A 23903-nucleotide genomic window follows, 5' to 3' on the forward strand; every position below is an offset into this window, starting at 1 on the left:
CTCTTACAACCGATGAGAAGAGCTGGGGGTGAGTTTTCCATGGGGTGGTACCAGAGAGGGCAGCCAGTTGAAGCCAGGACTTTCTGTCTCCAAAAGAAGAAAGGACTCCCTCAGGTGCAAAAGATTCTGGTGCTCCCATCGGCACCTGTCCTGCTGATGGCTGGGCCCAGGCTGAGGGCAGAGGGCCCACAGAGGGACCAGCAAGGGAGCTGGGGGTGGCTGTGACTGGCCTAGGATGGCTATGGGCTATGAGGAAGTAGGGGGGTTGTATAATCTATATGTAGAAGTGGGAATGGGGAGGCGTGTTAGAAAGATTCTGGAATTTATTCCAGCCAGAAGAGTGAGCAAATTTGGGTCATGGTGAGGGAGTCCGGACCCTGCAAAGAGAGTTGGAGGTGGGCTGAGGTTTTATTTTCCACAAGCCTGAGAGAGGTCCACATGCCACCTTCTTCTCCGCACTGGGTCCCAGGGAACTGGTTGCCATGTGCAGCAGTGCGCCCCGCCCATAGAGATGCCTGCTGTGCCTGGGCTTGAACCCAGTCTGCTTCCACTGGTCTCCAGTGGGGTGACTAGCTGGTGGAGGGGGGCAGTCCTGTGTTCCCCTTCTGGAAAACTGTACTGTAAATGACAAGGTAGGAGAGAGGTGGTGTGGCGCTTAGAGCAAGGACCAGTCGAGCAGAAGGCACTGCCCAGGAAAAGGTCATGAAGACAGGAATGTGCATGTCTGTGGGAGGAATGGCAAGTTGTCCCACTGTCCAGAAAAACAGGGACTTGTGGAAAGAGAAGGCTTGGATGGAAGATTGTGGCCAAGTTGAAGGACCCTTAGGAGACCGCGTTCAGGATACTGAGATATTTTATTCAGTAGGCAGTAGGGAGCCACAGAAGCAGGATGTCTGATGAATTAGGAGGCTGGAAGGTAATATCTGAGTTCCTAACATCAACCTCTTCACATATTCTTTATCCACCTTTATGTATATTCTTTATGTATCTTTCAACTAATCCTAAGAACAGCCCTATGAGAAAAGTATTAAATATTTCCACTTTGCAGGCAAGAATAGCTTATAAATGACAGTGCAGGACTGTAACTGACTGGGAGGCTTTGTGAAACTGGAGGAATGGAGAGTAGTGAGAAGGCTGTAATATTCTGGGTATGCATAGCAATATCTGTAACTGCAGTGGAAGCCAGGAGAAATGTGAGGGGGTTGGATGCTCAGCTCCTCAGAGTAGGACCTAGTGACTGAGTCAATGTGGATGGAGTGAGAGGGAGAAGTCACAGGTTGGAAAGATATTACTCTGGAGAAACCATCAGCAAAATAGGGAGTTTGGGAGAAGAGTTCAGTTTTCAGAAGACAGCCTTACTGTGGTTTTAGAAATGGTGCAGAGGTGTGGGAAATGTCGTTTTTATTTCCCAGCTCGGCAGTACAGAAAGACAAACTAGAACAGAAGCTTCTCAATAATACGGATGCTTCCTACATGCAATGCACTCAAATATTTTCCTATCCTGTTCTTATCTATTTCATGGTCGGGTAGGGGGTGGAGCAAGGGAACGCTGGTTGCAACTCAGTCCTGCAACTGGCTTCATGACCCACAAATGGGGAGCGGCCTGAAGTCTAGACGGGACTTCACCAGAAGCAGAGGAATGGAGGCTGAGCAGCCAGTTCTCATCTTCACTGCACACGATGTTAGTGAAGACAGGAGAGGAAACATATAGGCAAGGAGGGGAGACTCCAGGGTGCCTAATGTGCAGAGGAATCAAGGAGGGAGAGCCTCTGACAGGCCGTGTGGTTTTAGAATTAGACCATCAGGGACCTTCCAAGGAGCATTTCCAGTCAGTGGTGGAGGTGGAAACCAGGTTTCACAATTGGAGTAGACATGAAGAGATGAAAGAGAGGGCACTACCCCTTCGAGGGATATTGAAGACCTGAACACGCCTGCACCCAGAGGAGAGGGAGCCTGCGAAGAGGACGTGATTGAAAATGTCTGACAGTGATGTGTGTGGGTGTGTGTGTTTGGGGCGGAGAGAGGTTGGCAATGGATGAAGAGAAGTTCCTAGCAGAGATAAAGGATGCTGGGACAAAAAGCACTAGTGTGGTCACTCTGGGAGGGAAGCAGCTAGGAGGGAGGGGGAGAGATGAGGTAAAGGCAGACACCTGCAGAAATGAAGAGGGCATGATGACAGGCTGGTGGGGAGAGATGATGGGGTGTGAATGGCTGACGCCAATTTTCTCAGTGAAGCAGGAGGCAAGGTCATCTGCTGAGAAGGTGGTTGGCAACTTGATGAGAATGGGAAATGTTGGAAGCTGCTTCTAGAAGGTGTCCACAAGCAAGGAAATAAAAGAAATTTGGAGTGTTCGGAGGACCCGTTTAGATGACTGGTCTGTGAAACCTGTGATTTGCCGGTTTCGGAACCTCTGCTCCGTCCTATCAGATACTTTCAGAGCAGGGCCTCCCGCTTCTCCCCAAGGCTGCACACTGGGCTCCATCACCCTGAGGGCAAAAGAAACATTATTGGCTCCCTGCTAAAAGACTAAAAACACAAACAATTATGCTCCAATTTTTTTTCTTTTAATTTTGCCTCTAGGCTTTCCAAAATAAACTCCTTCTTCTAGATTTCTGATTCCACTTCTAATAAATCTCTTGACAGCACAGCCTAGCCCATCTGGACCAATCAATCAGCCCTTACCATCAGGTGGTACTTTTCTCTCCTTCTTCTCCCTGGGATTTGCAACTCTGTTTGCATGTTGGAGTCGCATGGGAAGAGTTAAAAATACTGACGTGTAGTCCCACCCTCAGAGACTGACTTAATTGGTCTGGGGTTGCGGCTGGACATCTGTGGAATCCCCTCCCCCAGATAATGCTAACATAGCACTAAGGATGAGAACTGCTGAGCACCTTGATACTCAAAGTGTGGTTTGTGGACCGGTAGTATCTGCACTGACCTGGACATCCATTAGGATGCAGAACCGCAGGCTCCACTCCAGATGCATGGAGTTAGATGCTGCAGTTCACCAAGGACTCCAGGTGGTTCATATGCACAATTAAAATCTGAGAAGCCTTCTGCTGGAGATCTAATTTCTTAAGCTCTTTCTCCTACTCTGTGTAGAATCAAATAGGAGGGTCTCAGAGATCATGCCTCCTTGATTCTAAGCAGCCTGGTTAACAGCTGATGGCTGCTTTTTCCTAGAGTGTGAAACAGGCAACTCTCAGCCAATCAGTCAACAAGTGCTTCCCAACATATGGCAGGTAGACCCTGAGTATCAGGGGTGTTGTCCCTGGGCTTAGCAGTACACGGTGTAGTTGGCTGAAGCGTTCTTATAGGGCGATCGGCTGTCCAGGTTTGTCTGAGACTGCTCCAGTGTTAGCACTGTAAGTCCCACATCATGGGAATCCCAAGGGAAACTGGAATCATTGGCCGCCCTGTGTTAAGTAACATTTAGAACTGATTTTACCCCCTCTCTCCCCCCGACATGCACCATTAAAGATGAGATCTGTTTCTTTGGTATCCACTGCCCTGTCATGAGCACACATAGCTGGGAGCTAGTGTTTCCACACATATAGTTAATGCTTAGAAATATTGGTATATCCATTCAACAAAAATCCATTGGGTGTCCTCAGGGTGCAAGATGCTGGAAAGCAACAGTACCAAAGTAGACATAACACCTGTCCTCATGGGAATTATAGTCTATACAGGAATGCAGAAGTGGTGACAATACAGTGGGGTGAGTGCTGTGACCAGTGGGGTGAGTCCAGAGATCCCAGGAAGCTTACAGGAGGGGCACCCAGCCCATACGTGGGGGCCAGGGGCTTTTGAAGGATGGGAGAAGTTAATCAGGTGAGAGGTGAAGGTTGTATGTGAGCGGGTAAAGAGCATCCTAAGCAGAGGTAATGGAGGTTCATGGACTGGGATAAAAGAGAGGTGGCTCCTTTGAGCCTGAAAGAAGGTCAGTATCTCTAGGGAAGATGCAGTGAAAGGTGGGAGGTGAGGGTGGGCAATGACAGAGTCTGGAGAGGTAGGCAGAAGCTGGCCTATGAATGGTCTTGCAAAGCAAGTCAGGGAGCTGAACATGGTCCTGAAAGAAAGGCATCCACAGAGAATTTTAAGCCAATTTAAGAACCCGGTGTGAGTGAAGAATCATACTACTGTAGAGAATAGAATGGAGAAAATGGGAGTGAAAGCAGGGAATCAAAATGGAGGGGTAAAAATCCAGGAGAGGAATGAGGGGAGCCTGGACTGAAATGGTGGCAGTTTAGATCCAGAGAAACGGATGGATGGGAGAGACATTTAGGAAGTTAAAGCAACGGAAGAACATGCTAACTGAAAAAAACAAAAAAAAACAAAAAAAAAAACAAAAAAACAAAAAACAAAAAAAAACCAACCCATGGTGGGAAAAGGGTGAAGGGAAAGAGAGGAACTGAGGATTATGCCCAGGTTTCATTTCTTTTTTTTCTTTTCTTTAAACTTTTTATTTTTGAACCACTTCTAGATTTACAAAAATTTACAGAAATAGTAGTTTCTATATATCCCTCTCAATGAGTCTCTCTCTATGTTAATGTTACAGACATTCACGGTACAACTGTAAGAACCAGGAAATTATGGTACGATAAATACTATACCCAAGTAAAAGACCTCATTCAAACTTCACCAGTTTTTCCACTAACACCCTTGTGTGGATTCCAGGAACCCATACTGCATTGAATTGTTACTTTTCCCTAGTCTCGTGCAGGCGGCAAAATTTCTTCCTTCCTCTTTGCTGCCTATGTGGTAACGAGAATATCTCTCCATCATAATTTTCACGACAATTTGCTCCTGTGCTTACTTCTCCCTTGTTAGACTGAAAGGTCCCTGAGAGATGGAAGCACCTTCCTTTAACTGTATTCCTAGGGCTGGCATCATGCTTGGTACATCGGAGGTGCTTGAAAAACAGCTACTGGATTGAATTATGTTTAATTAAAGAGCAGAAAGAGCACTGGACTTGGAACCAGGAGCCCAGAGTCCAAACCCAGCCCTACAAACCAACAAAGTTACCTGACTTTTCTGAGTCGGCCTCCGGATCCATAGGGGGAATAAAGGATAATACTTTGTATTTCATAGTTTTGTCCTGAAAGACTCTTATATTCTGAACATGCTAGCTGTCCTTCTGGCCGTCGCACTTAACTCATGCATTGTTACTTGTTCAGAGTTTGGGGAGTTCCTAGAGCATCAGCATGAAAGATCAGATGTCACTACCACTGCTGGGGGGTCCTGTGCATGCCGACATCACCAAGCACAAGGGAAAGGACATTGTGTGCATGTATGAAGCAGAAATGCAGTGGAGGGGAGACTAGAAAGTTAATCAAGAAATGAACATTATCCAGGAGACGGTGAATGTCTGTCAGTGGAGGGAAGGCAAGAGCTACAAAGAGGATTGTGCCCAGAAGCAGGAGCAGCCGCCCAGGTGGCCAAGGCGCACGAGGACCGCCAGCACGCCCGGGGGCTGTGATTCCACTAGACTTCCCCTCTGGGCTGTGAGCTCCACCAGAGCCGAGTCCTTGTCTGTTTTGTTCATGGCTGTGTCACCTACACCTGGCCCGGCGTCTGTGCGCCTCTCTGTTAACACAGACACATCACTTACCCTCTTTGGGCCTCAATTTCCTTATCTCACGAATGAAGGGGAGTCCCTTTCTCAAAGAATAATTTTATAAGCAAGAAAACCTGCTAACATATAGCAGGAGTGTAGCTGGTAATACTGCTGCTGGCAACTGGGAAATGATCATTTCAAATGGAACCAAAAGGCAAACCGAGTGTGCTTGTGCTGTGTCTACCAGATCTCCAGTTACGGGCGCACACAGACAACTGGCAAGAGCGGAAAAGCTGAAGGCCTGGGAAAACCATGGGGTCTGTGCCATGCTGATGACATTTCTTTTGGCTCTCTGGACAGACAGTGGCCTCTAGATGAGAGACTTGAAATAAAAGCGTGCCTTGGTCTCGAATGAGACGCTGTTTCCCACCCATACTGGAGGGACTTGGGCTCTGCACTCTCCTTTGTCAACCTGTTGCAGTCCCAGCCTGAGGTGGCTGTTACCACGATGACCACCCACAGCGGAGGAACCCCGATGTCCCCCCTCCTCAAGGGGTCTAAGTGAGGCAGCCTCCTGGCGGGAGTGAGACTGGGTTAGGAGGAGACCTGCACAGACGAAGCCCCGAGTGGAATGAGGCTCCCAGCTGCTGCAGCCACTGCCCTGGAGAGGCAGACACGGCTTTACTGGGCAGAGTGCAGAGAAAGGAGGATGAGCGAATTCTTGTGTGCCGAGGCAAACTGGGCCTTTGTGAAAGCTCCTCCTTGGGCCTGGAATGCCCTTTTCTACTCTCATCTTGGCCAGTCAGTTCCCCCACAGATGTCTGCTCTTGCGAGAAGCCCTCCCTGATCCTGAAGCCTGCACTCCCAGAGCACTTTGCACACTTCTTAGTCCTCACCACCCTGTATTACAGGGGCGCCATCTGCAGCTATAAGACTGCGGAGATCCCGGGAGGCAGGAGCTGTGGTCTAGCTCACTAGGAGAGCCAGAATCCTCAGCATGCTTCTGGCACAAAGCAGCTGCTCAATAAATATTTGTCCAGTGAATGAACTAGAAAGTTTATACCGCTCTTGAGGGAGAAAGATAAAACAAGTTATATCACAATTTAAATAAAATCCACCTTCTGACTTCTACAAGATATCCTGTGGTCTGTGACGCTAGAACGTCATTCCTTTGCCTTCATAACCACAAAGCCTGACTCTAAACAACAACACTTCAACATACAGGAAATTTCAGATGATGTCCAAAGGCACTGCAAAGTGGACGTTTTATAAAGTTTGTCAGCAATAAAAGTTGAGATATAAATTATATAGTTATCCCCAAATCCACTAAAAGATTAAATTAGCCATAAACTTGTCCCATTCCTGCCCACTTCCCCTTCCTAATCTGTTTAATTTTCCAAGCATATTGATAAATTAACACTTTGCTACAATATGTTCATGTGTTTGGAAATAAATGAATGAATATTTCTGAGGCTGGAAAAGGGTTGGGGGAAGGACATGTCTTCCTCCTGTGAGGGGCAGATGCACTTTCCCAGGCTGAGGGATTCCATCTTTATATTTTGCCTTCCATCCACCTCTCTAGATCCTGGTTTCTCGCCTCTAAATACTAGGAAGAGAAAGTTTGCTCTTTCCTCCCAACCACAGGGCTATGCCCCAGTGCCTCTGCATGCATTGGAGGACAAAGAAGCTCCTGGAGCCACAAGTGAAACTTCCAGATAAAAACTCAGTTCATTCAACCAAGAGAATCTTTGTGGAGTTACTATTCCCAGGTAGGTGGCCTCCAAGAACAGTCAGACCACTAGGCTTCAATTACAGAAAGGCCAGTGGGAACAAGCCTGGAAAGGCTAGCATTGCAAGGAGTAACTTCTATAGAGGAGCCAATGCACCCTTCCCCCATCTGCACCAAGCCCACACTTGAATCCACCCAGCTTTCTGGGGAGGGTGACTCTGTGTCTTAGAGCAGAGCAGGGCAATTTGAAAAATAATGAAAGGGAGAGAGGATTTGGCTGAATGGAAAGGAGTATGTTTGTGATGAGAAGAGTGAGGGTAGATCTCGTATTGTCGTACTTTGCACACACTTCCGCCTGGAGAATTCCTCCTGCTCATCCCTTCGTGGTCACTCAAGGACTAGCTTCTCTCACGATCCTTCTCCAGCTTTCTCAGACATTACTAGTCATCTCTCCTGTGCAGGAGGGTGGATGCACAGCACACTGGATGCAACCCCGGTCCAAGGTCCAACCATTTCATGGTTGCTTCTTAGCATGCTAAGCTCTTGCACTGGACTCGGAGCTCCCCATCTTATCTCCATATTCTCAGAGCCTGGCACCAGGTTGTGTTCACTCCATGTCTGCTGAATGAGTGGTCATACTGATCCTTTTGCTGCCACCAAACCAGGTGTACCAGAAAAGAAATGGACAACAGGACATTTTCATCTTTAAATCATGACCTTTGGGGATGCAAGATCCCTTAAGAGGTCATCAAATTTATTCCCCTCGTTGGGGAAGACTGATGAAATGCCCTCTGGGATGCACTCTGGTCCTATCTGCCCTTGGCTCTGGTTCTCAGAATCATTGTGCCCAAAGCTATTTTGTCTACCCTCAGCTGGCTCCACCCCCTTTTGTAAAACCTGTTTAATAATTGTCTTTTTATAACATTTTTATTAACCAGACAATAGGCTGTGACCTCTCTATCATGGAAACTTTCAAACACACATCAAAATAGAGAGAATAGTAGAAGAAACCATGCACCCAACCAATCACTCAACTTCAACATTTATTAGCACATGACTGGTCTTGTTTCATCTCTAGTCACTGGATTATTTTGAAGCAAATTCCAGACATCATGTCAAATAAACACTTTTTACTTGAATTGCATTGGTAGAAAGGGTGAAAATTAATTCAAATCATGAGGAACTTGTATATGTTTTTTGTGGGGAAGAGGTGGAGAACTTTTGAAATCATATCACATACTTCTCCACAAGCCCCAAACTGAGGTTTTTGTCGTTTTGTTTTGTTTTGTTTGCAGGCAAACATTTAATGGATGTCAGAAGTAAGAAACAAAGCAATGAGTATTATATAAATTGTCAGCACTGACTTTGCAAGGACCAGACTCTCTGACCTGTCTCTGGAACAAGGGCAATCGAAAGGCAGGATGGACCAAACCCCTCAAGCACCTTTTTCTTCTGTGTGAAATAGTTGTAGTCCACATGCAGACACATGCCCACTCACTCCCACCCACAGACATGCACCCAACAGGAGCAGACATATCTGCACGCCCACGCACAGCTGCCCTCATTTACCTGCAGCTGCCTGGTTTGGGCAGTTGTTTTCTGAGCACATTGAAGAACTCAGAGCCCCAGCACTAGAAAGCTTTTCTTTCTAAAGTAGCACATTGCTCCACAGAGGCTTAAATCTGCAGCACCTGGAGGGCTCACCACAGGATGAATCAAATATACAACCCACACTCACTCAATGTGCCAAAACGCTCCTTTTGGTGTGTCAGGTTAAGAAGTATGAAAGAATACTACATAATGGCCAATGCTATTTATGCTGATGATTATGAACTCTGTTTACATGCTTAAGATCTCGTATTGGGGAAACTTTCCTGCCCACTCAACACTTTTCACTGTTCAGGTGTCACCATGCCAATCTCAAAGCACTTTGCACACAGTATTATACCTGGGGGATTTGGAAGGCATATTTATTATCCTCTTTGGACAGAGGGGGTAAGAGAGGCCAGAAAGAGAGCTAATATTTATTGGGAGCCCCCTTCATGTACTATGGTAGGTGTTGTGCACTCAAATTCTCACAATAATTCTATGATGTATCTCTTTTTATTCACTCCATATAGCAAATAGAAAACACTGAAATTCAGAGGATTGAATTGATTTTCCCAAAGACACACAATTAGTATGTGTTAGAGTCTGGATTTTAATCTAGATTTTTCTAACCATCAAACCCATGCTTTTTTCTATAATAGTAATTCTCAATTTTCCCAAGTATGAGAAACTACCCCCCATTTAAGTTATTTTTATTTTTTAACTTTTCATTTTGAAACAATTTCAAATTCATTAAAAAAAAAAAAACACTTGTAAACATAGCACAGTGACTTCCCACAGACCCCTTCAGCCTCTATCTCAAAGTTTATTATCTTATTGAACCATAATACAATGACCAAATCCAGAAACTTAGCATTGAAGCAATGCTATTAACTAATCTATACACCTTGTTCGAATGTCACCAACTGTCCCACTAATATTGTTTCTCTGGTCAAGAAACCAATCCAAATTACACATTTTCTTTAGCTGTCATATCTCTTTAGACTCCTCCAATCTAGGACATTTCCCTCATCATTCTTTATCTTTCATGACCTTGACACTTTTGGAAAAATTCTGGCTGGTTGTTTTGTAGAATGTCCCTCAATTTAGATCCCTTTTAATGTTGAAAGAGTTTCACAAACCCTCAAATGACTATAATTGTACTTTGAGTATCTGTTGACTGAGAATATACTTATTGACAAGAAACTACACTATAGTGAAGGATGCTTTTGATTTTGTTCATCACAATGGCTTCCATATACATCTGAAAAATTATATGTGTAACTGTGAGATAATTTTTATTTTCTCTACTGGCAATGCTTGGGTATATTTAGTTTCATCTACCCCTGTGGTATTTTGGCAGCTCCTCCTGACCAGTCATACACTCACCAAGGTAGAGATTCTCAAAGAGAGTTTGGAGAAGACAGTTGAGAGCTGTTAGATCAGATAACACCAAGAGCTAGTGTTCACTGCATCTTTGCAAATTTATTGTGTGTTTGTATTCTACTCTTTGCCAAGAGTCTCACATGCATTTTATCATTTGAGCCTCATAATAGTACCTCTAAGACAGGTACTATTATTATCATTCCCATTCTACAGTGGAGGAAGTCAAGATTTTGAGTCTGTAAGTGACTTTCCCAAAGTCACACATCTACTGCACAGCAACTCTGTGATTTGGACACAGTTCTACTTGGCTCTGAAAGCCCCATATTCTTATCCACCATGTTAATTTTCTCCAAAAACATCTCTGGTTTTTTACTTCCATTGTTCCTACATCTGGAAAAGTCTTTATATCCCATTTTCCAAATTCTTTCCCTGATTCCATCTGTAAGGCTCAATTCTAAGGTCATTCTTCTAGGGAGACGTATTCTATTGGTGGAAGAAGGAGTTGGATTTATACCAACCCCAGGTATTGCTCCTCCACCTGATAAGACATAAAAGAGGACAACAGAACTGGAAGGATATTCCTGAGTACAACCTCCTCCTTATGTAAATGAGGAAATAAGAAGAATAACCACTAATATTTACTGAGTGCTTACTGCGGGTCAGGCAGTGTTCTGAATGTTTGGCATGTGTCATCTCGTTTAAATCCCTCAGCAACCTTAAAAGAGAGATAATAATATTGTGGAGGGAGAGGCTTCTAGAACTCACTCATATCTGGATTTCCTCTCTTTCCAGGTACCCACGAGGATGACACTCCTCATCCCTGCTGATGGTAGGCAGAGCCATGTTTCTAGATCCAGCCAATGAGTTGTTGGCAAGAGTGACATGCCATCCCAGAGCTGAAGCACTTCATTGTTGATGCTCAGTGATCTGTGAGGGAGCGAGCTGTGCACCATCTGTTGCCTTGCGCTGGGACTCTGGGGCTTCCCTAGAGAAGCCCCTGATTTAACTTTGCATCAAGAATACCCTTTGAACATAATTTAGGAGTGGGAATTGATGGTCGTGTTCGTCAGGGAGATTAACACTAGCTGGGCAACAGATGAACCCCAAATCTCAGTGTCTTAACATGATCAGAGTTTTTGTCTCATCCTTCTCATGTAACAGTCCCCTGTCGGTTAGACTTTTCCATCTTGTGGCTGTCCCACCTGGAACTGTAGCTCTCAGATCACTGAGGCAGGGATGGAGAGAGATGCAAGAGGCATCCCTTTCTGCCTCCGCCCTGAGTGACACATGCCGCTTCCTTCCTATTCGTAGGGTCCTGTGCCCTCCCAACTCTTCTCTACAGTGCCCATACCCCTGTTTTTTGGATGTCTGGGACCCTCAGGTCTGATGGAAAGCATTTCTTCTTCCCATTTGGCTGCCTCCTCAAACTGCTGCCTGATACACAGTATTCCTGTGAAGTAGTTACTTACTTTAGGATTGTCAAAGCCAGTGGTGAGAAATGCAGATTCCAGGGCACCACCATGGCCGAGGCTCTGTATTTTCCCCCTTCCTGAGGCACTTCCTGGTGCCCACAAATGTTTCTGAACTTTTGTAAAGGGTGCCGCTCAGGTCAGTGTTACCCAAACTTCAGTTATTTACACTGTTTGATGTATTTATATATCATCTATACTATTATCTTCTTCATATTTAACATTTTCCTCTAAATGTCTCACATTTTTACTTCCATGAATTTATTTCTAAAGGAGACTTTTTTCACTATCATAAGCAAAAACTGGTATCATTTACCACAAAAAGAAGAGACAAGTTGTGCTACATTCATACAATATTATTGAGCACTAACAAGAAATGTGCTATCAAGCCAGGAAAAGACATGGAGGAACCATAAATGCATATTACTAAGTGAAAGAAGCCAGTCTGAAAAGGCTACATACTGTATGATTTCAACTATATGACATTCTGGAAAATGCCAGACCATGCTGCAGGAGTTTAGGGGTGGGAGCAAAGGGATGAAGGGGTGGAGCACAGGGGACTTTTCAGATACTGCAACTATTCTGTGTGATACTATAATGGCAGATACACGTCATTGTGCATTTGTCAAAATCCCTTAGGATGTACAATGTCAAGAGGGAACTGCAATGCAAATTATGGACTATGAGTAATAATGATGTGTCAACATTTGTTCATTGATTGCAAAAAAATGTGCCACTCTGGTGCAGGATGTTGATGGCAGGGGAGGCTGGGAGGAGGGGTGGAAGTGAAGTGTATGGGAACCCTACTTTGCACTCAGTTTTCCCTCGAACCTGCAATTGCTATAAAAAATAGTCTGTTAATTAAAAAAATAGACACACAAGTACAAACAAAACAAGATGAACAAATTCTAGCTGGACATTACTGTATGTCCAAAGGCTCTGAGCCTGATGTCTATTCTCTTTGTTCACAGAGGAGATTGACAAGCCTTAGAAAGGTGTTAAAGACATATTATCTCTCCAGTGACATTTTCTCTCAGACATAATCATAAGGCATGGGAGCGAAATGACAAGAGAACAACGTTCTCACTGGAGGATCACTGTTATTTAACATCGTGTCTGTCTGGGGTATCCACCCCATCCCAGTTTTCAGAAATACTAGTCTAGGGATGACCCTGAATACAAACACCTTGCTGTCATATGTCGAGCAAGCGTATTCGCTGCCGCTTCCTCAACGTGCTCCTCCATGTGCGCGGTCCACTCCTGGCCTCTAGGGGCTCAGAGTCCAGGAAAGTATCCTTCTGCACAGTTCCTGCCAGGCAGATAGTGTTGCTTAACAAAGATCTGTCAGGGACATGGTGGTGATGGAGATGAATAAAGACAACTATGCTAGGAGTGAGGGACCAGGCAGGAGAGAACGGAGTCTCAGCTGAGTCAGGCAACACAAGGCAGAAGGTCAGCTGAGCAGAGACACTGGACCTAGACGTGCATCCCTGTTGGTCAGGCACGAAACAGCTGGCAGTCCACAGTGGTCGCAGCACAGCCTCACTTAGAGTGTCTGATTTTTTGAAGGTCGTAGTGAAAGAGGGTAGTAGGAAAGGCAGCAGTGTGATCTGGGGCCCCACTCCATGTCTCCGAGCTACACAAACAGAATGGGATAACCATCACTCCCATTTAATGAACAGCTGCTGTGTGCCTAGAACTTTACTCATGCCCACTCCTTATGACAAGCTTTCAAGCTCAGTATTTTATTCCTGTTTTTTAAACAAGGTCCAGGGAGGTTAAATAAGTCACCCAACATCACTCAGCTGGGAAGGGCCCAAACTGAGATTTAAATCCATGTCTTTCTGACTTGAAACCCCATGTTCTTCCCATTCTTCTGCAATTGGATGAGAAAAGATCTGCTCAAGTATTCTTAAGCCAGGATAATGATCACTATGATGACTAGGACAAGCATCACTGCTATTCGTCATTATAGAATCAGAAAAGGAGACTGGATGGGTGAAAGGCATCTCAGGGGATCGTCCATACCCACCTTGCTTGGCATTTTAATTTACATACACACACATATGTGTCCATGCACACACAAGCAAATATGCCTTCCACCATGTGTACACTATGGACCAAAGATAACACTGTTAGTCTGGAATGAACATCTGCCAGGAGGGAGGGGAAAGGACCAACAGATATTGAGTGCCTACTGTATGCAGAGCCCTATTCCAGCCTCTAGAGTGGCTTCAAAAGGTTTCTTTTGGAGAAATTGATGTTGATTCTCTTCAACTACATCCAAAGTAACTTTTCCGTAAAGAAGGAAACTAATTTGGTCTGTCCTTCTCAAAACCTCTGAGCACAGGCCCTGGCGATGTGCTCATCAGAGCAATAACCTAGCTGTAAGGCCGGGGCTTGTGTGTCCCCTTTGTGGCCTTGGATCAGAGCTGGACAGAGTCTGTATTCGCAGAGTCCCCTTTTTTTCCCTTGACAGTTTGCCTCTACCTAGAACTCAAATTATAGCTTATTCAATTTTGCCTATTTTATCCTGAGATGGTCAGCTCCATGTGGTCCCCATTTTTACTTGTAACGTACTCAGAGGGAGGTATCAGATGTGTACTATCTGTAATAGGCACCGAGTCTATGTGACTCTGTCTTACATATGATACTTCTTGAGGGGGGATGGTGTGCGGCTCGGCACACACAGTATTCACGTGCCAGCTCCTTTACATCCGGGCTCACTTCCAACTTGGCTTCCTTCCCAGCAAACAAGAAGCAGCTCGTTCATTCCCACACTCCTTTGAGTATCCCCTCCCCCTTGAACCTACCTCCCTTCCCCCAACTCACGGGCCACAGCTGGGCTTTTCCTACATACCAGCTGGAAAAGAGAGGAGAGAGAGATTGATTCTCAGCATCTCTCTTTTTTCCTCCCAGGCTCTTTTGAAATCCATATTTCACTCTACCAGCTGTATTAAGTAACTCTTTGTATGCAGGCCTCAGACAGAAGCCACACCCAATAAATTAGCCAACCCACCACAAGCAGATGCAGGCTGGCAAGTGAAGAAGAGTTACTCCAAAGTGAACACTGTGTAGAGGATCCACAGACAGTTGAGATGAGAATCACTTGACAGCTGTCAAGGCTCAAGTGTCTCCCCTCTTCCCACCCCTAACTCTGTCTGTGGACTCAAGACAGATTAACTCCACACTTTATTCATATGTATGCATGTGCATGTGTGTGCATGTAAATAATAGATAGCTAAATCTGGGAAATAGCCAGGGACCTGATGGTGAGGTTTGAACATCCTTACATCATCTCCCAATAAAGTATTAGAGCACTGGTGAGAACTCATAGGAAAGGGTCCTAGGAGCTTCCAGTTTAAATAGGACCAGGGCTGGTGGAAGTAAGAACTGAAAAACTACAGTGGGAAAAAAAATCTCAGATGGGAAAATGAAAATAGGTCACCCATGACTTTGGGGGAGGGGTGGCCGTAAGTGGGCTTCCCTTTCCCTGGGATGCTGCTGCATCCTGGGTCCAAGATGGGACCTGTTGTCTACCATTCATGAAATGCTTGCTCTCCTACTGTACGTGCATGGTGTAAATTCATGACTGCAGCAATCATGTGCTTGTCAACAACTTAGGATTTCTATAAACACAGGACAGAGTCTATTCTTTGTGATTTTTGCTGAAGACCTGTTTGTTGTGCCATGTATTATATACACCAGAACTAGGTCTCCTGGGACTAGATGACTCCTTCAGTTGGAAAGGGATGCAGGCTATCTCTTTCTGCTTAGATTAAAAGTCTCTCTGGACCCCGAGCAATCTCATTGCGATGAACCCCAAGTCTCAAGCTCAAAAGGGATCTTCAGGATCACTAGTCCCAGCTGACCACTTGAGCCCCCACTCCAAGGCAGCCTATACTATCTTGGGACAGCTCTGATAGAAAGTTCTTTCTAATATCAAAACCCAAGCTGGCTTCCCTGGAGAGTCCATCTAAGTGGCCAAGGCAGTACCCTTTGTGATCCCACAGAACAGATCTGCACTCCCTTGTGCACAGCACACTATCAGTGAATATTTTTCTCCCTTGTGGTCTCTTCTCAGTTCCCCTACCTACGGAGCTGCCCACTGGATGAGCTCTAAAGTTTCGTACATCCAACAAATACTTGTAGAGCATGAAGCAGGTGCCAGGCACTGGATTGATAAGCAGACACACACAAGTCACTGCTTCCAGGGAACTTACAGTCCCTTTGCAGTGCTTCCCTTAGACCCAGCCAAGAGGGTCCCTTGCTATAGAGGGCTCCACTCTGGCCCTTCTTTGGTTACACACTTCCCATGGGGTGAGGAGTCTGCAGAGTCAAGGGACCACATCCCCCTTCTAGAACATACTTCGATTACCTGGAACCCTAGAATTCCTTCCTATTCAGCCATAAGGCCACTCTCAGAACCTTCAGGGTGCTCTTCTTCAGGCTCAAAGGGACAGAGAGGGTCCAGGGGAAGCTCTTTGGATGTGGTATAGCTAGAGCTTGGACAAGCCAACAGGTGTGTCCACACGTGTGTCCAAGGCTCATTATGATGCAGGATGAAGTCCACAGTGGAAAGAGAATCAGATCAGATGGCCTGTTGTCCAAGGGTAGATGTTCCCATTTGGCTAGCACTGAGTTCAGAGGGCTCGAACAGGTTTAAATTCAAACCTGTCTTCCAGGTTGTTTTGAAGTTCTATTTGTCAGGATAGAAGGATAAAATGCACGTTGTGTAACAGTTTATGAGCTGGATTAATTACTTCTAAATATTTTGGCCTATGATATTGAGCCTCCATCTATACTCTTGCCCTAGGGTGCCATAAATGTTAGAGATGGAGCTATTCTTTGTGGAGACAGATGTTAATTAATTAATCACAGAAAGAAACGTAAAATTAAACCATAGTGCTAAGGAAAAACAATATACTGTTTGGATCTCTCCTAAAGTAATTTGCTTACTCTCCATTCCCAGGGTTCTCCTTGCATCTTGGGGTCTCCAGTTTCCTTTGAGCCTTGCAAAGTCCTTCTCTTACTTTCAGAGAACCCAAAACACTGACTAACATATTCCACATTACTCTTGCCCCTTCTGAACTTGGAACTCTAGGGAAATGAACTTCAGGAGTCAAAAAGGAGGCAGACCAAGACTATTCATCTCTTCCAGATTTGTTTCCTGCTTTTTATTAGGTCCAAAACAGGTGCCCCATCACCCCCACTGCCATAGTGGATTTCATCTTTGTACCCACTCCAGGTGCTCCACAGCTGACCGAGCCTAGCAGGTGATTTCACCTCTTTGTTAAGATATCAGTGTGTCTCACATCTCTGCGGCTTCCAGCTGTCTAAACTCAGCCTAAGTCTATTTCTTCTCATTTGGTCTTCAGCAGCAGCAGAGAAACCTTCTCTGACTAATTGGGGAAAAGGTAACAAATTCCTCCACTTGTCTCTCTTGAAAAGGCACCCCACACAGTAGCCACTTTTAAGCATGCATCTCTTTCTTGTCCCCGATATTACTGTAATTCACCTGCGACTGACTGTCTCTGTGTTCTTGATCTCTATCAGCCTCTGTGATGTCTGGGTTAGATTGTGAAACTCCCAGAGGGGGCAGGGCCCCTGTGTCTGCCCTGTGTCTCCAGACTCTGCTCAGCAGAGCAGCAGGCATAGGTAGGCACTTAATACAGACTTTTGATGATGGAAACAGAAGCAGCACTCTGTGTCTAGGGCACCGTGAGTGGGCAAGAAGCAATCTACTACCACAGACAGACCACACTACAGCAGCTCCTGCCAGCCTGGGAGCTGGGGCTCACTTTTCCTTTTAAACAAGGTGTTGTGGGGAGGAGGCATTCTCTTACCTCCGAAATAACAACAGTATGATAGAACTGCTCTAACCACGTTGACCAATCTGATGCTCAGAATAACCTTATGGATTGGGGGCTATCATTATCCCAGTTTTACAAATGAGAAAACTGAGGCACAGAGAAGCTGTGCAAATTGTTCAGGCCTCCAACTGGGGCCATCTGGGCTTGGAGACTTCAGCTCACCCACCATGGCACACTGTCCCTTGAAGTAAACTAGTGCAACTTCAACCATAAATGGAGAATGAAGGCTCTTGTCTCATACTTTCATGAATCCTTGACTAACTCCTGACCCACCTTAAAGACTGGCTGAAGGGAGGAGCGTGGCTACTCAGCCAGCTGTCTAGCATGGAGCCACACTGGCCCTAAAGCATTTGTTCACACCCCATTCCTCTCCCTCCTCCTGTCCTCTCTTCTGTTTCTCAAACATGCTAAGCTTCTTCACACTTGGGCCTTTTAATCTGCTATCTCCTCCACCTGGAGGCTCTTCCCCAGATCGATGTAGGCATCACTGGATCCTGCTCGTCACTTAAGTGTCAGCCCAGACGGCACATTCTTAGGGAGGCTGTTCCCAATGACCCTGCGTAACGTAGCTGCTTCTTTCCCAAGCCCTCCCTATTATCCTTGTCTAACTCATTTTCCTGTTTTGCCCTCACCATGGCACTGAAGGCCATCTGAAATCACTTTATATATCACTGTAATTATCTACTACTTTGCTTGGCTATTTCTGCATCTTCACTAGAACGTTAGCTTCAGGAGAGCAGAGATCTCAACTGTTTTGTTCACTCCTGGGAACTCAGGGTCTGGAACAATATCTGGCATACTGTAGGCACCCAGGAAACATTTGCTAAATGAACACATGAATGAATGAATACTATGTCCTTTATAGATAGGTGCAGATGTAGAACTAGCCGGATCCTTCAGTTGCCTCTCACCTCATACGTTACAAGCCATTGGCAGGTAGAGACCAAATTTTTCATTTCTGGCAATCTTTTAACCCCTAGAGCAGTGGCAAATGACTGGGAAACTGTTCAGTTCCTTTGTTTGGGCAGAGGAAAGACCAAGACATTCAGCTATTGAGATTGCAGACTGTCTGCACTCCCTTCAGGGCCATGTGTGGACAATTGCTGGACAGCTCCCCCCCAAACAGAAAATAAAATACTGAGTCTCAGCTTTTCTCTTTCTGTCTGTCTGTTTGTCTATCTCCCTCTCTTCTTTCTCTAGAGAGTTTTCCCCATCTCCTCCCCTTTGTCTCCCTTCCTCATTAAAATTTTTTGAAGAAAAACAAGCAAAAAGAGGGAAAACGTGTTCACATCTACACATGCTACTTTTATTACTATTATAACACAATGCTATTAAAATCTCCTGGCTCCTGCACAAATAAAGCAAACTCTCAAAATACAATTATCATATGCAGGAGGTGCTTGATTTGATCAAGTCTTAATATCGACATGACCCCCTATTCCTCCCACATGATAATAGAGCCTATTCCTTTATTGGTATTGTTGTTGTTGTTGTTGTTGTTTTAATTCCATGCTCTATTTATGACACATCATAAAAATAATGAACAAGAAAGGAAAGCTCCTAACCTCCGACCAGACCCTGTATCGTGTGAGGGTATTTCACAGTCTTCCTGATGATCCCTTTCTTTTCCTTTTTTTTTTTTTTTTTTTTTTAGCAAAATGCTGCTTTTCCATCATCAAAATGCATGCCATTATATATTAATCCCTTTCAAGGCATTTTCAGGCTCACTATTTTCTGGATCCTCTCAACACACAGAGAAGGAAATGAGGGGAGAAAAAAGGTTCCTTTAAATCACAGGAGTTGGAAAAGGGGTTCAAGGGTATAACGACATTTGAAGAAGTTCACACAGCAGTAAACATCAACCAGAACAGGCTCCAATCCCTGCCGCTTTCTAGAGACAAGGGTATTCTTGCCAGAAGTTATACTCCTAGTGGCCCTTGTAACATGCAGACCGGAACCAGCCTAAATGGGAGAAGAAAGAAATAGCTTAAGAAGTTAGGAAGCTAAATAAGTCTTTTGGAAAAGATGAGGTTCCTGATTGGGGCAGATGCTGGCCAGGACCATCCCAAAGAGAGGCATCATCACTCTTGTTCTCAGACATGCCACTCCACCTTGTGTCTGTGCTGGAGACCCAGCCCTGAAAGTGGAGGGGAGGGCTGAAAGAAGAGGCCTGAGCAGGCACCCTGGACCTTCTCCCCTAACAAGAATCCTCAGCTCTGGACAGCACTCCAGTTGAGACTGCAGGCAATTCTAGTCACAAGAAGGAGGAACAGAGCCCCCAGCCTCTCAGAAACATTTGTTCACACTGAGATCAACATCACTTTCTTTCATAATGCCCAGGCCATGGCCCCAGTCATCATCTGTCCTTGAAATGCTCTGCCTGTTCAGAGCAAAGATAAAATGAATGAAAATGTCAGGGATGCCTGCCTCTCACAAAGCAAGCCCTCAACAAGAACCAGAGCTATTCAGGAGCACCGGTATGTCATCCTACTGCACCATCACCTGTCCAAGGGACACACAGAGATCTCCCCTCCACTTCTGGGAAACTAGTGAGGAAGTGGCTGATGTGACCACATAACCCTGCCCAGGGTACCACTGAGTGTTCCTTCTCTGTTATCACTAACTAGATCAGATTTTCAGATGAACGCTTCCTACCTGGGATTCTGTAAAAAGTGTTGCCACAATGCGTGATTCTAGAAGAATGTGCACATGCTATTCAGCACTGCAGCCACTAGATTGAAAGTGGAGCTGGAGGGAATTGGGTGAGTATGTTTATGAAAATCTGAGTGAGTCGGGTAGGGAGAACCTTCAACTTGGGAAGACTCTGATCCATAAAGTACTTGGCATCCTCTATCCTGGATGGGGAGAGTTTAAGGGACATCCTAAGTTGATATGCTTCAGGCCTGAGAAGAGGAATAGATAAGACAAGATTCCCAACTTCCTTCTTCATATCCCTTAAATTCACTCTCATCCAACTTACTTACCTGCTTTCAACCTGGTAAAATCTTGAGTCGGCCAAAAAGCATCTTAGCAAACTGCATAGTCTCCTTGAACCTACAATCCCTCTCCGTTTCCTCCTCGGTGACTAAGACACACTGCTGAGGGTGTCAATATAATATGGCAGGGGGTAGTCTCAAAGTAAAGGAAAGGCACAGGCTTGCGGAGGACACGATCTCTGCACACTTTCTGAGAGGGAAGAAATTTGAATCTGGGACTGAAAATGGGTTAGGGAAATGGCACTAAACAATAAATCAGATACAAGGATATCTTGGCAACAAGCATGAATGTAACACCAAGTTTGTTTATTTCATCCCTTCCGACTTCTGAATCTTCTACTCTGAGAATACTTATGGAATTTTTGGGTGGAATTGAACATATTCCAATTGAGCATTGTAGGGAAAATGCAAAAGTAGGGTACAACTGAGCTACCAAACAGGCTCAACCAGACACCAGACACATTTTGGACAAACTTAACCACATGAAATGAACATCACTGAGGAGCCCTTAAAACTTTAGTCCTTACACTAGAGACAGTACAATGGCTCCCCAGGGCAAGCAAGAAAGTAGCAGTCTGCAAGACCTGGAGATACTAGAAGGAAGCATGAAAAAGGAAAAAAGGTCTCACCTGTTCTGGCCCCTGGAAGCAGATACGGCAGAGAGGGGTCCTCATGCCACTGTCCAGGCTGCTGCCCAGTGAGTAGCGATCCTCAGCCTTCCCCTTACAGAAGTCATCTGAGGAGGCACTGCTGAGCAGCGAGGCAGGTGGCTCTGTGGCTGGGCCACCCCAGTCATCTTCCAGAGAAGGTGGCAAAGGTGGTGGAGGTGGCAGAGGAGGAGTCTCCCTGCCCACCCCTTCTCGAGGGCCCCTCCAGCCTGCCCACCCCCCGGCACCCAGAGCCGGAAGGGTGTTGTTGTTGGCTGCCAAACCAGGGAGCTGGGGTTCGCTGTGCATGGGCAGGGGCGCTGGAGGGGGGCGCCGCAGGAGGAAAACCTTCAGGTCATTGAAGAGCATGCGGCAGCGGCACTTGAGGAGACCCTGGTGGCGCAACATCTGGGGAGCTGGGGTGCACAATCCACAGCAGTACCAGGCACAGAAGCAGCAGCACCACCACCACCAGAGCAGCCCACTCAGGGGCATCAGCATGTGCCCAGTGGAAGCAGAAAGCCCAGTAGAGGCAGTTGGAGTCTTTGCAGAAGAGGATAGGATGGTTGGGGGGTGGGGTGGATCCACAGTGTATCTGTATTATGAGGGGAGTCTGCGTTCTCACTGGCTCCTCTTACATCCCTCCAAGCAGCAAATAAATTGCCCCCAGGACTGAGAACTGTGAGTCACTGATTCTGAACTCTACCTGGAAAGCCCAACAACAAAAAGATTTTCTTATCCCCTCACCTCTACCCCAACCTTAAGCTTTTCTCAGGGTATCCTTTTTGCCTTTGACCTGGGGACACTGGTAGGGGCAGAGGGATAGAAAAAAAGTGTTGAGGATGGGCTGTTAAGACCTTGAGATCAAGGTTTAATTGTTAGAAAATTACCCAGGCGAGAATTATTGGGATCTTCTCAAATTCCTAGGCAGTGGGAAATCTCTTTTCTTTCATATAAAAGGGTAGGGAAGGTTATAAATAAAATTTGGAGTGGACTGAACTGGGCTTAGGGCAAAGTAGCTCAGTGAAGAATTGAGGATTGCATGTGATAGAGAGAAAAGATAGTTTTCCTCAGGTAGCAGGAGTTTAGTGGGGGTGAGGGTGGTGCGTGAGGGAAGTAAGGTAGGGGAGGAGAAGAGGTTGGGAGAAGTTTTAATTCTCCTGGGCAGAAAACTGGGGCAATTAACCCCCAGAAGCACCAGAGTTGCTTTTAAGAGAGCAGTGGGGCAGAGTTGGGGGAAGGGATTCAGGTGAAATTGGCAAGGAGCTTGTGCTTTGCCTCTGCAGCCAAAGGGCTGCACAGAAGAGGGGAAAGCCAATTAGGAGAATAGACGTGGGGAAAATCAGGGACTGGGGACGGGAAAAGAAAGGGAAAAACAGAAAAAATCGTTTAACCCTTGCAGAGACGCCTCCTTCCTGAGCATTAAGATCCTGGCTAGAGGAAGGGTGTGTGTTTGGAGGGTGGGAGGCCGTGGAGCAGAGATAAGGGGTAGAGAAGAGGGGCGTGTGGGAGGGAACAAGAGGAAGGAGCAGTTACATGATCTCAGCCCCCAGCCCACCCCTGAGGCTGTCTGTAAATCGTCGGCCCTCTTCCCTTGGCTCCATCAAAGGTCCCTTTGGGCGAGGAGCAAGGGCCGGAAGAAGGGCAGGTCCAGGCCGGTGAGTGGCCTTGCCTTCTCCTCCTGTTCCTCCTCTGGGCCGCTGTCGCCCTCCTCCTCTTGCTCCGAGTCTGCCCGCTGCCGCTGATGCTGCTGTGGCGGCGGCGGCGACTGTTTGTCGGCGTCCAGGTGTCTCCGGGGCGGGGGCTGCTCCGGCTCGTCCTCTGGCTGCTGCTCGCCGTCCGGCGCGGCCAAGACTCCCGGCTTCATGATCCTCCTCCTCCTCCTCCTCCCTCCCGGGGGGCCGGCCCTGAACCCCCGCGCCCGGGCAGCGCTGCCATGCAACCAGAGGCGAGGCAGGCGTAGGGGTGGGGGCGGCTGGGGAGTGAGGAATGGGGGTAATAAAAAACGAAATAATACTAGTGGAATAAGAATAATTCGGTTATCAAATAATCAGGAAAGAGTGCTTCTGGAGCGGTAAGGGCAGAAGACGGTGGCTGCCGGGTCTTCACGGCAGCTCTGCCCCCGCTACCCCCACCAAAGGCGGCCTCGGTCGGCTCTCTGCGCCCCCTGCCCCTCCCTCTTCTCCGCTGCCTCTGGCTGGTTGGGCTCGTTGTTGCCACCTCTCCTCTAGATGCAACGAGGTAAGGCTTGTTTGCGGTGCCAGCTGAAGGTGGGGAGGGGAAAACGAAGCAGCGTGGCTGAAGTGGGAGGCAGCCAGCACTTGGCTCCGGCTTGGCCCTCGCGACTCCCCAAAACCATATATAAATGTATCTCTTATAAAAGGCGAGAGGAAGCAAATCAGATTCCAGGCTGCTGCCAGATGTTGTCTTGTCTTCAGCCGTTGCTCAGCACCCGCCGCCGCAACTGCTGCCCCCCTGGCTCAGTTCCCAAAGGGGTGGTGCTGGAAGGGAGGTGGCGGGCGGCGAGCTGACCGTCCGAGGTCTGGAAACAAGGTTCTTGGAGCAGAAAATTTTCTCAGCGTCTCCGCCGCCGCCGCGGCCGCCGCTGCTGCATTCAGCACCCCGGGCGAGTGGACAGCTCCCACCCAGCTCCTGCGC

General features: G+C 46.6%; 1 protein-coding gene across 1 annotated transcript in view; it reads right to left on the reverse strand.

The window, feature by feature from the left end:
• Positions 1-21951, reverse strand: part of MARCHF4 (membrane associated ring-CH-type finger 4) — a 93519-nt gene extending 71568 nt beyond the window's left edge. The window contains exon 1 of the mRNA XM_006186821.3: positions 21228-21951. Within this exon, the coding sequence (XP_006186883.1) occupies positions 21228-21746 (519 nt within the window). The 5' untranslated portion in view covers positions 21747-21951. The remainder of the gene's footprint in view (positions 1-21227) is intronic.
• Positions 21952-23903: the final 1952 nt, after the last annotated feature.

The sequence above is a fragment of the Camelus ferus genome, chromosome 5 (assembly GCF_009834535.1).
Source record: "Camelus ferus isolate YT-003-E chromosome 5, BCGSAC_Cfer_1.0, whole genome shotgun sequence".
NCBI classification, from domain to species: Eukaryota; Metazoa; Chordata; class Mammalia; order Artiodactyla; family Camelidae; genus Camelus; species Camelus ferus.